This window comes from Staurois parvus, unplaced genomic scaffold, assembly GCF_062004578.1.
Source record: "Staurois parvus isolate SC_StPar_1 unplaced genomic scaffold, SC_StPar_1.0 ptg000826l, whole genome shotgun sequence".
Taxonomy (NCBI): domain Eukaryota; kingdom Metazoa; phylum Chordata; class Amphibia; order Anura; family Ranidae; genus Staurois; species Staurois parvus.
In genome coordinates, this window is record NW_028318622.1 from 1,221,267 (window position 1) to 1,238,652 (window position 17,386).

At 51.4% G+C, this 17,386-nt stretch overlaps 1 protein-coding gene across 1 annotated transcript in view; it reads right to left on the minus strand.

Annotated features, from left to right (window-relative positions):
- The window catches only part of LOC149443918 (connector enhancer of kinase suppressor of ras 2-like), a 181,954-nt gene that overhangs the window by 43,901 nt on the left and 120,667 nt on the right, over positions 1-17,386 (minus strand). Inside the window, 4 exon segments of the mRNA XM_089655138.1 lie at positions 4,948-5,019; positions 7,275-7,348; positions 10,267-10,442; positions 12,340-12,388. Coding sequence (XP_089511264.1) covers positions 4,948-5,019; positions 7,275-7,348; positions 10,267-10,442; positions 12,340-12,388 — 371 coding nt within the window.

Genomic DNA, 17,386 nt, shown 5'->3' on the forward strand with positions numbered 1-17,386 from the left:
CCGCATGGAGATGTGGAAGCCGCATGGTGTCGTGGCAGCCCTCATGGTGGTGTGACAGCCCGCATGGTGGTGTGGAAGCCCGCATGGTGTCGTGGCAGCCCGCATGGTGGTGTGGCAGCCCGCATGGTGTCGTGGCAGCCCGCATGGTGTCGTGGCAGCCCGCATGGTGTCGTGGCAGCCCGCATGGTGTCGTGGCAGCCCGCATGGTGGTGTGGCAGCCCGCATGGTGTCGTGGCAGCCCGCATGGTGGTGTGGCAGCCCGCATGGTGTCGTTGCAGCCCGCATGGTGGTGTTGCAGCCCGCATGGTGGTGTGGCAGCCCGCATGGTGTCGTGGCAGCCCGCATGGTGTCGTGGCAGCCCGCATGGTGTACATACTTGCAGATGCTTGGCGTTGCCGATTACATTGATAGCAATGCCGCATGCCTGCCGAGGGACAACGTGGTTCTCCGCATGCAGTTGTGACTCATATAGTAGACTAGGCACGTTTCCCATACCGCACCAAAACGCATTCCCTCCCGCAGACACACGGCGGCCATTCATTCCTGATGGCACTCCCACACATCTGACAACTGCTGGGACCTTCGCAGCCCCCGAGGTGCACAGCACTGGGTACAAATCATGCGTGTCGTACTCGTTCTGCAGCTGATTGGATGAACATGTTGTATTGTGACCCGCCCCTCACGCAGCATTGGTACGATACTGAAAGTGAAGTCTCCTGTCTGGCGATACGCCAAATCCTAACGAGACGGGAAAACTTAGATCTTCCATTGTGAGTGTTGGTGAGGAGTGCCCAACCTGGGGCCCGGGGGCCGTATGTGGCCCATTGGTATAGAATGTGTGGCCCTCGGACCTCAGCAGTCTGTAGTGAGAACATCGATTAGGGGAATTGCATCGATCTCTACCAGTCTCATGGAACATCTTCCTAGTATTGTATCGTCTTCTGCAGGATATTCCCAGCCAACAACGTATCCTCTCCTCACAGCAACAACGTATCCTCTCCTCACAGCAACAATGTATCCTGTCCTCGCAGCAACAATGTATCCTGTCCTCGCAGCAACAACGTATCCTCTCCTCGCAGCAACAACGTATCCTCTCCTCGCAGCAACAACGTATCCTCTCCTCGCAGCAACAACGTATCCTCTCCTCGCAGCAACAACGTATCCTGTCTTCGCAGCAACAACGTATCCTCTCCTCGCAGCAACAACGTATCCTCTCCTCGCAGCAACAATGTATCCTGTCTTCGCAGCAACAACGTATCCTCTCCTCGCAGCAACAACGTATCCTCTCCTCGCAGCAACAATGTATCCTGTCTTCGCAGCAACAACGTATCCTCTCCTCGCAGCAACAATGTATCCTCTCCTCGCAGCAACAATGTATCCTCTCCTCACAGCAACAATGTATCCTGTCCTCGCAGCAACAACGTATCCTCTCCTCACAGCAACAATGTATCCTGTCCTCGCAGCAACAACGTATCCTCTCCTCGCAGCAACAACGTATCCTCTCCTCGCAGCAACAACGTATCCTCTCCTCGCAGCAACAACGTATCCTCTCCTCGCAGCAACAACGTATCCTCTCCTCGCAGCAACAACGTATCCTCTCCTCGCAGCAACAACGTATCCTGTCTTCGCAGCAACAACGTATCCTCTCCTCGCAGCAACAACGTATCCTCTCCTCGCAGCAACAACGTATCCTCTCCTCGCAGCAACAATGTATCCTGTTTTCGCAGCAACAACGTATCCTCTCCTCACAGCAACAATGTATTCTGTCTTCGCAGCAACAACGTATCCTCTCCTCGCAGCAACAACGTATCCTGTCTTCGCAGCAACAACGTATCCTCTCCTCGCAGCAACAACGTATCCTCTCCTCGCAGCAACAATGTATCCTGTTTTCGCAGCAACAACGTATCCTCTCCTCACAGCAACAATGTATTCTGTCTTCGCAGCAACAACGTATCCTCTCCTCGCAGCAACAACGTATCCTGTCTTCGCAGCAACAACGTATCCTCTCCTCGCTGCAACAACGTATCCTCTCCTCGCAGCAACAACGTATCCTGTCTTCACAGCAACAACGTATCCTCTCCTCACAGCAACAATGTATCCTGTTTTCGCAGCAACAACGTATCCTCTCCTCACAGCAACAATGTATTCTGTCTTCGCAGCAACAACGTATCCTCTCCTCGCAGCAACAACGTATCCTGTCTTCGCAGCAACAACGTATCCTCTCCTCGCTGCAACAACGTATCCTCTCCTCGCAGCAACAACGTATCCTCTCCTCGCTGCAACAACGTATCCTCTCCTCGCTGCAACAACGTATCCTCTCCTCACTCTCTGTGTTCGGTGCTCGCAGGGAGGCGTGTGCGGTGCTCGCAGGGAGGCGTGTTTGGTGCTCGCAGGGAGGCGTGTGCGGTGCTCGCAGGGAGGCGTGTGCGGTGCTCGCAGGGAGCAGTGTTTGGTGCTCGCAGAGAGGCGTGTGCGGTGCTCTCAGGGAGGCGTGTGCGGTGCTCGCAGGGAGGCGTGTGCGGTGCTCGCAGGGAGGCGTGTGCGGTGCTCGCAGGGAGGCGTGTTCGGTGCTCGCAGGGAGGCGTGTGCGGTGCTCGCAGGGAGGCGTGTGCTGTGCTCGCAGGGAGGCGTGTGCGGTGCTCGCAGGGAGGCGTGTGCGGTGCTCGCAGGGAGGCGTGTGCGGTGCTCGCAGGGAGGCGTGTGCGGTGCTCGCAGGGAGGCGTGTGCGGTGTTCGCAGGGAGGCGTGTTTGATGCTCGCAGGGAGGCGTGTGCGATGTTCGCAGGGAGGCGTGTTCGGTGCTCGCAGGGAGGCGTGTGCGGTGCTCGCAGAGAGGCGTGTGCGGTGCTCGCAGGGAGGCGTGTTTGGTGCTCGCAGGGAGGCGTGTGCGGTGCTCGCAGAGAGGCGTGTGCGGTGCTCGCAGGGAGGCGTGTGCGGTGCTCGCAGGGAGGCGTGTTTGGTGCTCGGAGGGAGGCGTGTTTGGTGCTCGCAGAGAGGCGTGTTTGGTGCTCGCAGAGAGGCGTGTGCGGTGCTCGCAGGGAGGCGTGTGCGGTGCTCGCAGAGAGGCGTGTGCGGTGCTCGCAGAGAGGTGTGTGCGGTGCTCGCAGGGAGGCGTGTGCGGTGTTCGCAGGGAGGCGTGTTCAGTGTTCTTCGCATCCTCAGAGCGCTCTTTTGTCCTGTTTTTGCCGCGGATTCATCGCACGCGTCGCGCACTTTCCCAGGAGGCCGTCCTGTTAGCGAGGATGTCACAGACACAATACTAGATGACAATCACCGAAGTGTCGCCTATCCTGCGATGACACCGCCGCCGCACCACACGGATATCACACGCCACTAAGTGACAGCCGTGTCGTCTGCAATACAACCGACTCTCTGACACCCTCCGGGAACAACACAAGAGATGGAGGGGGAGGGGGAGGGGGGACGCTGCAAAGTAGATGGGAAATGGTTTCAGCGATTTTAGCGATTTCCACCACACATGGCGGCGGAGGGCGGCGTCCAATACGGGGAATATTCATACATCACGTGGATCATCCTGCAGGAAAATCATGGCTACTTCTGAGTCCCAAAAATATTCACCAGAGCCGCCGCCCACCCCGCAATATCCCCACATATCCCTGAATTATGGCCCAGCCCACAACTGTGGAAGTAGGAGGAGCTACCTATCAAAAATATTTTATTGGTGGGGTGGGGTGGGGGGGGGGGCTAGGTACACATTACGGAAGCTGACACCAATTCATTGTGAGATGCCACAGTGCTGGAGGAGGAGTACATCCCGGGACGGCCTGGTGGAGGCGCTGTCCTCACATCACAGCTCAGAGACGTCTTCATGTTCCAGAAACTCCAACCTCTGATGAAGAAAATGGGGGGAGAAACAACCAGACACAGACCGAGGCTTTGTTCAACAGGGAGCTTGGAGTTCTTGTTGGGGAAGACGCTGTCAGCGGGGGGGGGTGGGGGGGTGCTGTCCCCTGAAAATCACTGCCCTGGGCAAACGTTTTGTTTGCCTCGCAGTAAATCCGCTGCTGCTGATGGTTGTGTTCACAAATGTCTGACACAGATCAGCCCCTGCTGCATCCTCTCCCCTCGTGACCTGCTACAAAGTTACAATGTACAGTCTGATCACTGGGGGAGGGGAGACTGAGGAAACGCCTCCTCCTAGGGGGAGGGGAGACTGAGGAAACACCTCCTAATAGGGGGAGGGGAGACTGAGGAAACGCCTCCTCCTCCTTCTACAAAGTTACAATGTACAGTCTGATCACTGGGGGAGGAGACTGAGGAAATGCCGCCTCCTCCTACTTCTACAAAGTTACAATGTACAGTCTGATCACTGGGGGAGGAGACTGAGGAAACACCTCCTCCTCCTTCTACAAAGTTACAATGTACAGTCTGATCACTGGGGGAGGGGAGACTGAGGAAATGCCGCCTAATCCTCCTTCTACAAAGTTACAATGTACAATCTGATCACTGGGGGAGGGAAGACTGAGGAAATGACCCCTCCTCCTTCTACAAAGTTACAATGTACAGTCTGATCACTGGGGGAGGAGACTGAGGAAATGACTCCTCCTCCTTCTACAAAATTACAATGTACAGTCTGATCACTGGGGGAGGAGACTGAGGAAATGCCTCCTCCTGCTTGCAGCAGACGGATGACATCATTTCAGCCTAGGCAGAGTCAGTGTCTGCATCTCCGGGACAGCTTTGGTTGCCGATTTCCTCCTGCAGACAAGGGAATGATGGAGGCGGGGCTCGGCACAGAAATAAATGCGTTTTCCTGAACGTTCCGTTGTTTTTCTGTACATCCACAACGGGAAGACAAATCCCAAGGAGTCCCCTCCCCCACCACGGACAGCTGCCAGGGCGATGTTCTACAAGCCTGAGTGGCGTAACGCGGCGTGACGCGCACAGAGAGCGAGTATTGATCCATTAGCACGCCGTCTCATCCTACCTGTTCATCTCCTCCAGGCAGTCTGTCGCAAAGAAGAAGCTCTTGATCTTCGGATGACACGCTTTGAAGGCGCTGCGGAGGAAACACAAAACGGTTCTCATTCTCAACGTTCAAAAGGAATCTTCAAAGTTTTCTACACGACGACATCTCATTGGCTGCGACATCGCAGGTGACCTTGTCATTGTACCGGGTCATGTGACCCCCTAAGATGAAGACCCCCAAGCTGTCCCGGGGGCCGTCACAGAGTTCTTTCTATAGGAAGCCCCCAACAATGGCCCGGTGATCCCGCCAATTCACCTTCCAATCTACACCCAGAAAGAGCAAAAGCAGCTCAGTGCTGCCCCGCCCCTGCACTACTGAATAACAGCAGCCACACCCCTCCCCGCCCCTGCGCTACTGAACAGCAGCCACACCCCTCCCCCGCGCTACTGAAAAACAGCAGCCACACCCCTCCCCCGCGCTACTGAATAACAGCAGCCACACCCCTCCCCCGCGCTACTGAATAACAGCAGCCACACCCCTGCCTCGCCCCTGCGCTACTGAACAGCAGCCACACCCCTGCCCCGCCCCTGCACTACTGAATACCAGCAGTCACACCCCTGCCCAGCCCCTGCGCTACTGAATAACAGCAGCCACATCCCTGCCCTGTGCTACTGAATAACAGAAGCAACACCCCTGCCCAGCCCCTGCACTACTGAACAGCAGCCACACCCCTGCCCAGCCCCTGTACTACTGAACAGCAGCCACACCCCTGCGCTACTGAATAACAGCAGCCACACCCCTGCCTCGCCCCTGCGCTACTGAACAGCAGCCACACCCCTGCCCCGCCCCTGCACTACTGAATACCAGCAGCCACACCCCTGCCCAGCCCCTGCGCTACTGAATAACAGCAGCCACACCCCTGCCCAGCCCCTGCACTACTGAACAGCAGCCACACCCCTGCACTACTGAATAACAGCAGCGACACCCCTGCCCAGCCCCTGTACTACTGAACAGCAGCCACACCCCTGCGCTACTGAACAACAGCAACCACACCCCTGCCCAGCCCCTGCGCTGCTGAATAACAGCAGCCACACCCCTGCCCTGCCCATGCGCCACTGAATAACAGCCACACCCCTGCCCAGCCCCTGTACTACTGAATAACAGTAGCCACATCCTTGCCCAGCCCCTGCGCTACTGAACAGCAGCCACACCCCTGCCCAGCCCCTGCTCTACTGAGTAACGGCAGCCACACCCTTGCCCAGCCCCTGCGCTACTGAATAACAACAGCCACACCCCTGCCCAGCCCTGCGCTACTGAATAACAGCCGCCACACCCCTGCCCAGCCCCTCTGCTACTGAATAACAACAGCCACACCCCTGCCCTGCCCTGCTGAATAACCGCAGCCTCACCCCCATGTAGCCCTGCTCTGCTGAATGACAGCGGCCACACCCAGCCCTGCTGAATGACAATGGCCACCCCTCCCCCCCAGCCTTGCTCTGCTGAATGACAGTGGCCACACCCCCGCGGAGGCCACATTCTCTGTATATACTGCTGATATAATCCTTGCACACTGTAACGGAACCGGAACCCAGACCGCACTGAGTTTTTCCGTTATAGCACAACTTCCCCTGTCCGAACACCATCCACGGACCACACCCTGAAATCCCTCAGGAAATAGACAGCACCCAGCTCTTCTTAAGACAGAAAGCCAACTCTTTATTTTAACACAAAACACAGAATATATACAGAGGGCGGGGAAACACAACCAGGAACAGGAAACACCTCATCAGCCCGCCCTATCAGTGGGAAGGGCTACAGGGAACCACCCCAACCAACCCAAGACACAGAACAATGGGATGAAACACATGGCAAAGGATATTGACCAACCCCCACACCAATACACAAACAGTACATCCCATAATAGTTGGCTGGACAGGAAGGCACAGCACCATGGGGGGGAGCACATGGCAAACAAACAATGGACAGCCATGTGGACTAGACAAAGGAACACACAAATACACAAGACTGGGACATTCACATACACACCCTGTACCCTTAAACAGGCACAGGGGGGGTTAAACATAATGATTTGGGGAGATGATACAGGGGTCCCCCCACCCCCAAAAGTCGCTCCCGTCACACACACTCACAATAGAGACTGAGACTGCACCTCCCCCTCCTGGATGGTAAACTACAGATCAATATATAGATCCCGAATCTCAATGATATCAGTTATCTCCTGTAATTATGTCCCCGCCCCCTTCCCATCCCCCATCCCGCTGAGGGACGTCCCTGCACCCTGCTGTATGCGGGTGATGGAAGCAGCAGAACGTCTGTCTACTTACTGTTTCCTCCGGCATTCAATGGCGCGATCTATCCTGAATTCTGGGAGGCTGATGAACCCCTCCGCCTTCTCATCCTGCAAATAGGAAATAGATTGTCAGCTCTCCGGTCCATGGGGGGCTGATCCCTGCCTGTCAGAGTGGCCGGGGACACACCCGGGGGCACTGTCTGTGCTATCTCAGCAACCAATCAGATGGCTGTAGTGGACCTCTTCTCACATGACATCAGACAGATGTCTTCAGTTTTGTCAGGAAATACCTACAGTCCGATCGATGTTTATAAACAATGTTACTTTGTATCTCCATCTCCCGTCTGATCGATGTTTATAAACAATGTTACTTTGTATCTCTCTATCTCCCGTCTGATCGATGTTTATAAACAATGTTACTTTGTATCTCTCCATCTCCGTCTGATCGATGTTTATAAACAATGTTACTTTGTATCTCCATCTCCCGTCTGATCGATGTTTATAAACAATGTTACTTTGTATCTCTCTATCTCCCGTCTGATCGATGTTTATAAACAATGTTACTTTGTATCTCTCCATCCCCCGTCTGATCGATGTTTATAAACAATGTTACTTTGTATCTCTCTATCTCCCGTCTGATCGATGTTTATAAACAATGTTACTTTGTATCTCTCCATCTCCCGTCTGATCGATGTTTATAAACAATGTTACTTTGTATCTCTCTACCTCCCGTCTGATCGATGTTTATAAACAATGTTACTTTGTATCTCTATCTCCCGTCTGATCGATGTTTATAAACAATGTTACTTTGTATCTCCATCTCCCGTCTGATCGATGTTTATAAACAATGTTACTTTGTATCTCTCTCTCCCGTCTGATCGATGTTTATAAACAATGTTACTTTGTATCTCCATCTCCCGTCTGATCGATGTTTATAAACAATGTTACTTTGTATCTCTCTCTCCCGTCTGATCGATGTTTATAAACAATGTTACTTTGTATCTCTCTACCTCCCGTCTGAACGATGTTTATAAACAATGATACTTTGTATCTCTCCATCTCCCGTCTGATCGATGTTTATAAACAATGTTACTTTGTATCTCTCCACCTCCCGTCTGATCGATGTTTATAAACAATGTTACTTTGTATCTCTCCATCTCCCGTCTGATCGATGTTTATAAACAATGTTACTTTGTATCTCTATCTCCCATCTGATCGATGTTTATAAACAATGTTACTTTGTATCTCTCTATCTCCCGTCTGATCGATGTTTATAAACAATGTTACTTTGTATCTCTCCATCTCCCGTCTGATCGATGTTTATAAACAATGTTACTTTGTATCTCTATCTCCCGTCTGATCGATGTTTATAAACAATGATACTTTGTATCTCTCTATCTCCCGTCTGATCGATGTTTATAAACAATGATACTTTGTATCTCTCTATCTCCCATCTGATCGATGTTTATAAACAATGATACTTTGTATCTCTCTATCTCCCGTCTGATCGATGTTTATAAACAATGATACTTTGTATCTCTCTATCTCCCGTCTGATCGATGTTTATAAACAATGTTACTTTGTATCTCTCCATCTCCCGTCTGATCGATGTTTATAAACAATGATACTTTGTATCTCTCTATCTCCCGTCTGATCGATGTTTATAAACAATGTTACTTTGTATCTCTATCTCCCGTCTGATCGATGTTTATAAACAATGTTACTTTGTATCTCTATCTCCCGTCTGATCGATGTTTATAAACAATGTTACTTTGTATCTCTTTATCTCCCGTCTGATCGATGTTTATAAACAATGTTACTTTGTATCTCTCCATCTCCCGTCTGATCGATGTTTATAAACAATGTTACTTTGTATCTCTCTACCTCCCGTCTGATCGATGTTTATAAACAATGTTACTTTGTATCTCCATCTCCCGTCTGATCGATGTTTATAAACAATGTTACTTTGTATCTCTCTCTCCCGTCTGATCGATGTTTATAAACAATGTTACTTTGTATCTCTCTCTCCCGTCTGATCGATGTTTATAAACAATGTTACTTTGTATCTCTCTACCTCCCGTCTGATCGATGTTTATAAACAATGTTACTTTGTATCTCTCTCTCCCGTCTGATCGATGTTTATAAACAATGTTACTTTGTATCTCTCTCTCCCATCTGAACGATGTTTATAAACAATGATACTTTGTATCTCTCCATCTCCCGTCTGATCGATGTTTATAAACAATGTTACTTTGTATCTCTCCACCTCCCGTCTGATCGATGTTTATAAACAATGTTACTTTGTATCTCTCCATCTCCCGTCTGATCGATGTTTATAAACAATGTTACTTTGTATCTCTATCTCCCGTCTGATCGATGTTTATAAACAATGTTACTTTGTATCTCTCCATCTCCCGTCTGATCGATGTTTATAAACAATGATACTTTGTATCTCTCTATCTCCCGTCTGATCGATGTTTATAAACAATGTTACTTTGTATCTCTATCTCCCGTCTGATCGATGTTTATAAACAATGTTACTTTGTATCTCTATCTCCCGTCTGATCGATGTTTATAAACAATGTTACTTTGTATCTATCTCCCGTCTGATCGATGTTTATAAACAATGTTACTTTGTATCTATCTCCCGTCTGATCGATGTTTATAAACAATGTTACTTTGTATCTCTATCTCCCGTCTGATCGATGTTTATAAACAATGATACTTTGTATCTCTCTATCCCCCGTCTGATCGATGTTTATAAACAATGTTACTTTGTATCTCTCCATCTCCCGTCTGATCGATGTTTATAAACAATGTTACTTTGTATCTCTCTATCTCCCGTCTGATCGATGTTTATAAACAATGTTACTTTGTATCTCTCTGGGCATTTCTCTCTGAAGAGCGCTTTGCATTGGGCTGATCACACTTCAGATTGCATTTAGCAGGCAGTGAGGAGGTATTGTATCTCCCCCTCTTGAACCCACAACAGAGCACGGCACACACATGCATTTGGGGCGACTTACGTTCTGGTTGGTGTACCAGTAGAGGGCGGAGTCCTTCAGGATGAACCAATACTTCTTCCATTTCTGGGTGAAGTATCCCTTGGCGTCCTTCTTCTTCCAGAGCCATCCCTCACAGTCGCCGTGTCCGAGGTCCTTACAGGAAATTCTCCGTCTGCTGCCGCTGGTCAGCGACCCGCCTGTCACAACCAGAGAAAACCTCAAAGTCCATGCCGCATGTCTCTCCTTTCATGTCAGTTATGAAGAAGACATTTTTAGGCCCCTCCCCCCGGGCGGTCCCTATACCCGGTATTCATCTGTCCGTTTACGGATGAAAAACAGACCCCCGTGTATTTCTATGGAGTAGCGGATGTAAACGCATGAACATCTTTTTACATCCGTTAATGTCCGCATCTGTTAACATCCGCAAAACAACCCCCAGAATGGATGAAAAGTGGATGTTGACGGATGTAAATGGACCAAAACCGTGTGTAAACGGATGTAAATGGATAAAAACGAACCAAAAACAGATGTAAATGGATGAAAACAGATGTAAACGGATGAAAAATGGATGTAAACCAATGTAAATGGATGAAAGTAAACGGATGAAAAACTGATGTAAATGGATGTTAACTGGATGTAAACGGATGAAAACAGATGTAAATGGTTAAAAACGAACCAAAAACAGATGTAAATGGATGAAAAATGGATGTAAACCAATGTAAATGGATGAAAAAAACGGAAGTAAACGAATGAAAAACTGATGTAAATGGATGTTAACTGGATGCAAACGAATGAAAATGGATGTTAACTGGATGTAAACGGATGAAAAAAACTGATGTAAATGGAGGAAAACAGATGTAAATGGATAAAAATGAACCAAAAACAGATGTAAATGGATGAAAATAGATGTTAACTGAATGTAAACGGATGAAAAAAATGGATGAAAAAAACATGTAAATGGACCGTAAACAGAGCAAAAATGGATGTAAACGGATGAAAAACAAATGAAAATGGACCAAAAACTGATGTAAACGGATGAAAAATGGATGTAAACCAATGTAAAGGAATGAAAAAAAAACAGATGTAAATGGATTTAAACAAATGTAAACGGATGAAAAAATTTAAGTAAATGGACCAAAAACAGATGTAAACGGATAAAAGATGGATGTAAACGGATGAAAAAACTGATGAAAATGGATCAAAAATGGATGTAAACAGACCAAAAATGGATGAAAAAATGGATGTAAACCAATGTAAACGGATGAAAAACGTATGTAAATGGATGTTAACCAATGTAAACGGATGAAAAACGTATGTAAATGGATGTTAACCAATGTAAACGGATGAAAAAACTGATGAAAAAAGAGATATAAATGGACCAAAAATGGATGTAAATGGACCAAAAATGGATGCAAATGGACCAAAAACAGATGTAAACAGATGAAAACAAAATGAAAATGGATGTAAATGGATGAAAAATGGGTGTCAGTGGACCAGGAACGGATGTAAACGAATGAAAAACAGCTGTAAACACCCCCCCCCCCCCACCCCCCATGGGAGAGATGACTAAAAATTGAAGGATTTAGAGTTCCTCATATTTCTTACACAAAAAAGACAAAAAAATCCAAAAAATCGCCCCGCTCTGTAATGGCCGTTCACACCGCGGCATCAGAAAACCCGCCATGCGTTTTCCTCCAAGCGTATGAGCGTTTAGCGCGTTTTTCATGGATTGCGTCCAAATGTAACGTGACGCAAGGTGTGATTGACGCGTTCGTTGTCACCGACCTCCATTTGCTGGAAATATGGACATGTGACTTGCGGAACACTTTGATTAAAGCGCATTTTGTGTTTTCCGTGCGTCACCACCGCCTGTAATGCAACTCTCCTATTCCCCAAAAAGTAACAAAAACAGCAATGCCCCGCCCCCATGCCCCCGCCCTCATGCCCCCCCCCCCCAATGCAGCGCACTGAACAGAAGAGCTCCATCGATTATAATGGGAACTTCTTTTCATGCGATTTCTGCGATCCTGCATTGCAGCGCACACATGCGACGGCGGCTCCTGAGAACATCAATAACAGTTTTCAGAGTTTTACCTTTTGATCTTTTTTTGGTTTTGACCCTCAGAGATGCGTAATGGAAAGTCTGGAAGAGAAGAGAGAGCATTGGAGGGGTGAGAAGGCGAGCTGCTGCGACATTTCCATCAACATGACAACAGATTGCACACAGAAAGGGAACGGATGACGCGGCTCATACGCATGGAGTGGTGGGCATAACAGCCTGGGATCAGGTGACATGCACCCTGTTCATTCTGAGTCTGCTTATCTTACAACACGCTTTGGCAGATTGCTCAATGTTGGGGAGGGGGGAGGGGGTTCTGCCGGGGCCCCTGTATGTTCCTGCTGGCATTATACTGACACCAAGGAGAGGCCTTCACCCTGAGACACTGATCCAGTCTGGACGACCTCACCAAACTACAAAATGAGAAAAGGAAAGGGGCGCACGAGCCCTGCGCATCACCGCAATAAAAACTAATAAATTGTAGCAAACAGACATATCGTGACTGGCAATAGTCCAGGGTCTGAAATGGGGCCCACAAGCCACAGGACGCTTGAGAACGGCCGACGCGTTTCGAGGAGCGGAATCCTCTTCATCAGAGCCCATCAGATCGGCTCCGTACATTGAGCATGGAGAGGCTTCGGATTGATGACGGGAGGTGATGGACGCCACTCCTGGGATAGATCGGGGGGTTAGCGACCTTGGCGCTCCAGCTGTGCTGACACTATAAATCCCAGCATGCCTCTGGGAGTCCTACCTGAGTCTTGCAATGCCTCATGGGACTTGTAGTTCCACAACAGCTGGGGTCCCAGGATGCCTCCCCCCCCCCCCGCATCACACATTCATTGGTCGTGCCTGGCGCAGATGGGAGGTTCACATCTAAAAGGAGGAGAAGTGGATCTTACATGAAACGTCCGGACTGGGAGATCTCAGCGTGGCCTCTGACTATCATTTCTAGGATTCCATTCCGAACCCTCACCGGTGTTGTCACGCCGGGGTTGTCAGGGGAGACGCCGGGGTTGTCAGCGGGAGACGCCGGGGTTGTCAGCGGGAGACGCCGGGGTTGTCAGAGGAAGACGCCGGGGTTGTCAGCGGGAGACGCCGGGGTTGTCAGAGGAAGACGCCGGGGTTGTCAGCGGGAGACGCCGGGGTTGTCAGCGGGAGACGCCGGGGTTGTCAGAGGAAGACGCCGGGGTTGTCAGAGGAAGATGCCAGGGTTGTCAGCGGGGGACGCCGGGGTTGTCAAATTAAGACGCCGGGGTTGTCAGCGGGGGACGCCGGGGTTGTCAGCGGGGGACGCCGGGGTTGTCAAAGGAAGACGCCGGGGTTGTCAGCGGGGGACGCAGGGGTTGTCAGCGGGGGACGCCGGGGTTGTCAGAGGAAGACGCCGGGGTTGTCAGCGGGGGACGCCGGGGTTGTCAGAGGAAGACGCCGGGGTTGTCAGCGGGGGACGCCGGGGTTGTCAGCGGGGGACGCCGGGGTTGTCAAAGGAAGACGCCGGGGTTGTCAGCGGGGGACGCAGGGGTTGTCAGCGGGGGACGCCGGGGTTGTCAGAGGAAGACGCCGGGGTTGTCAGCGGGGGACGCCGGGGTTGTCAGCGGGGGACGCCGGGGTTGTCAGCGGGAGACGCCGGGGTTGTCAGCGGGAGACTGAGAGAGTTCAGAAGTAGAGTGCGCTTGTCATCATTTTGTCCATTCCGCCGTCCCGTGACTTCAGGGGCAATGGCGTGTTATCCTGCAAACTGTCCTCATTCTCATCACAAACTCCGGGCTGTTATGGTCTGATGATTGTACACAGCAGACACACATGTACCAACAATGGGGCAACATTCTTCCCCTGACACCAACAACAGAGCACTATTCCCCCCCGCTGACACCAACAATGGGGCACTATTCCTCCTCTGACACCAACAATGGGACAACATTCTTTCCCTGGCACCAACAATGTGGCACTATTCCCCCCACTGACACCAACCACGGGGCCCCATTCCTGCCCTGACACCAACAATGGGGCACTATTCCCCCCACTGACACCAACCACAGGGCCCCATTCCTCCCCTGACACCAACAATTGGGCATTGCTCCTCCCCTGACACCAACACTGCTCCTCCCCTGACACCAACAATTGGGCACTGCTCCTTCCCTGACACCAACACTGCTCCTCCCTCTCCTAGTCTGAGCTCTGCTATACAGAGACTGCGTGATGCCATCAGATCCCGGGACTCAGATGGCTCCTCTTAGCATTGTGTTGATGAGTTTGGCTCTCAGGGGCGTCCCTAGGATTGGTGTCACCCGGCGTGCACCCCCCGCCACTGATGGCACCGCATTCATTTCTGTCTTTAGTGTCACATTCGTTACCATTTTTTTTGGCCACACCCCCCCTCCCCCGCGGTCCTCCAGCAGTCCTGGAAATGGATTGTTCTGCTCTGACATCCACATCTGGCTGCATCTACACGTCTGTTCCCGACATTCCCGACTCTGGCGCTCCATGAGAAGCAACAAGAAACTGGGAAGAAAGTCCGGAGAAGCGGAGAAATGCGGATCTGGTGAGTCCGGCTCATTACAGCGGCTCCTCCTTCAGTCATTAGAGCAAACAATAAAGGAGCGCCTTTCATTACGGATACGGCTTCCTTCTCCGGACTCCTCCAATTACCAGGCCTTCGCTCAGCGTCGCCCTTCATTACGGATACGGCTTCCTTCTCCGGACTCCTCCAACTACCAGGCCTTCGCTCAGCGTCGCCCATCATTACGGATACGGCTTCCTTCTCCGGACTCCTCCAACTACCAGGCCGTCACTCAGCGTCGCCTTTCATTACGGATACGGCTTCCTTCTCCAGACTCCTCCAACTACCAGGCCGTCACTCAGCGTCGCCCTTCATTACAGATACGGCTTCCTTCTCCGGACTCCTCCAACTACCAGGCCTTCGCTCAGCGTCGCCCTTCATTACGGATACGGCTTCCTTCTCCGGACTCCTCCAATTACCAGGCCTTCGCTCAGCGTCGCCCTTCATTACGGATACGGCTTCCTTCTCCGGACTCCTCCAATTACCAGGCCTTCGCTCAGCGTCGCCCTTCATTACGAATACGGCTTCCTTCTCCGGACTCCTCCAATTACCAGGCCTTCGCTCAGCGTCGCCCTTCATTACGGATACGGCTTCCTTCTCCGGACTCCTCCAACTACCAGGCCTTCGCTCAGCGTCGCCCTTCATTACGGATACGGCTTCCTTCTCCGGACTCCTCCAACTACCAGGCCTTCGTCAGCGTCGCCCTTCATTACGGATACGGCTTCCTTCTCCGGACTCCTCCAACTACCAGGCCTTCGCTCAGCCTCGCCCTTCATTACGGATACGGCTTCCTTCTCCGGACTCCTCCAACTACCAGGCCTTCGCTCAGCGTCGCCCTTCATTACGGATACGGCTTCCTTCTCCGGACTCCTCCAACTACCAGGCCTTCGCTCAGCGTCGCCCTTCATTACGGATACGGCTTCCTTCTCCGGACTCCTCCAACTACCAGGCCTTCGCTCAGCGTCGCCCTTCATTACGGATACGGCTTCCTTCTCCGGACTCCTCCAACTACCAGGCCTTCGCTCAGCCTCGCCCTTCATTACGGATACGGCTTCCTTCTCCGGACTCCTCCAACTACCAGGCCGTCACTCAGCGTCGCCCTTCATTACGGATACGACTTCCTTCTCCGGACTCCTCCAACTACCAGGCCGTCACTCAGCGTCGCCTTTCATTACGGATACGACTTCCTTCTCCGGACTCCTCCAACTACCAGGTCGTCACTCAGCGTCGCCTTTCATTACGGATACGACTTCCTTCTCCGGACTCCTCCAACTACCAGGTCGTCACTCAGCGTCGCCTTTCATTACGGATACGACTTCCTTCTCCGGACTCCTCCAACTACCAGGCCGTTGCTCAGTGTCGGGGGACTGGAAGCCATTTATGAAGGTGGTCATGGAGGGCCCAACGCAGAGGACTGTCGCCTCCTATTGACCCGGGCCTCTTCACATACACCGGCTGCAGCCTCCTGGTGGACTTACCGCCGTCTCTGGGACGAATGTTTTAATTATGACGTGCGTTATGACGTGTCGGAGGACTGCGGGTGTCTCATGGCTTTGCAGCTTGGTTGTGAGCTCACAGCGTTTTGGAGGCCAAAGTCTGAAGAGCTCAACATACGGATGAAAGACAGGACAGCCACCAAAGGGTTTGAAGTTGTGACCTACCAGAGAGCACAGCCAGGCTGATGTTTGCTTTACTGCAGTCATAGCTCAGTCACCGCACCTCCCCTCCCTGCCTGTGATTGGACAGTGAAGGAGAAGCAGCAGGCTGATGAGGCATCTGCTCTCTCCTCCTATAAGACCATGCACCTGATAGGCTCCTGGTGACGCTCCTCCATGTCCCAGGATACCGAGCAGAATTCAGTCGCTGTCACTTGTTGCATTTAAAAACGCATCCATACTATTGAGGGGCGGACTGACAACTCATGGGGCCCCCGGGAAATAGGGGATCATGGGGCCCCCGGGCAATAGGGGATCATGGGGCCCCTGTGTCCTTGCCCACACTCATAGCAAACCCAAAAAAGCCTATAAAAAGGTACCAGGGGCATTTCATGGGGCCCCCTACTGACCCCGGGCCCTCGGGCAGTGCCTTGAATGGTCAGTCCGCCCCTGATACTATTGCATCCTGGCAACACAAGGTGTCGGGTGTTGTGGTGATGTTCATTCCCGTTGGCACCTCAATGCAATGTTCCAACAGCCATTAGCACACCTTGCAGGACTGTCCTCACTTCCTGATATGACCCTGTAAATGCTGCACTCCCGTGTCACATACATGTGCATTGCATGCAGTTGCAGCGTGGCTCGTAGTCTTGCATTGGTGGAACCCGGGTGGCAGTAACACCCGTTGAATGCAGCATGCTGTTTCATTTTTGCAAAGGCTTTGACGTATGTACAGCCCTAGGTGGTTGGGGGCGGTAAAACTGCAGCTCAACCACCTAGTTTTACCACCCCCCGGCCACTCGAATGAATGAACCCTTATACTTGTGGGCTAATGCATTGCCAATGGTGTAAACAGACCCCTTAAAT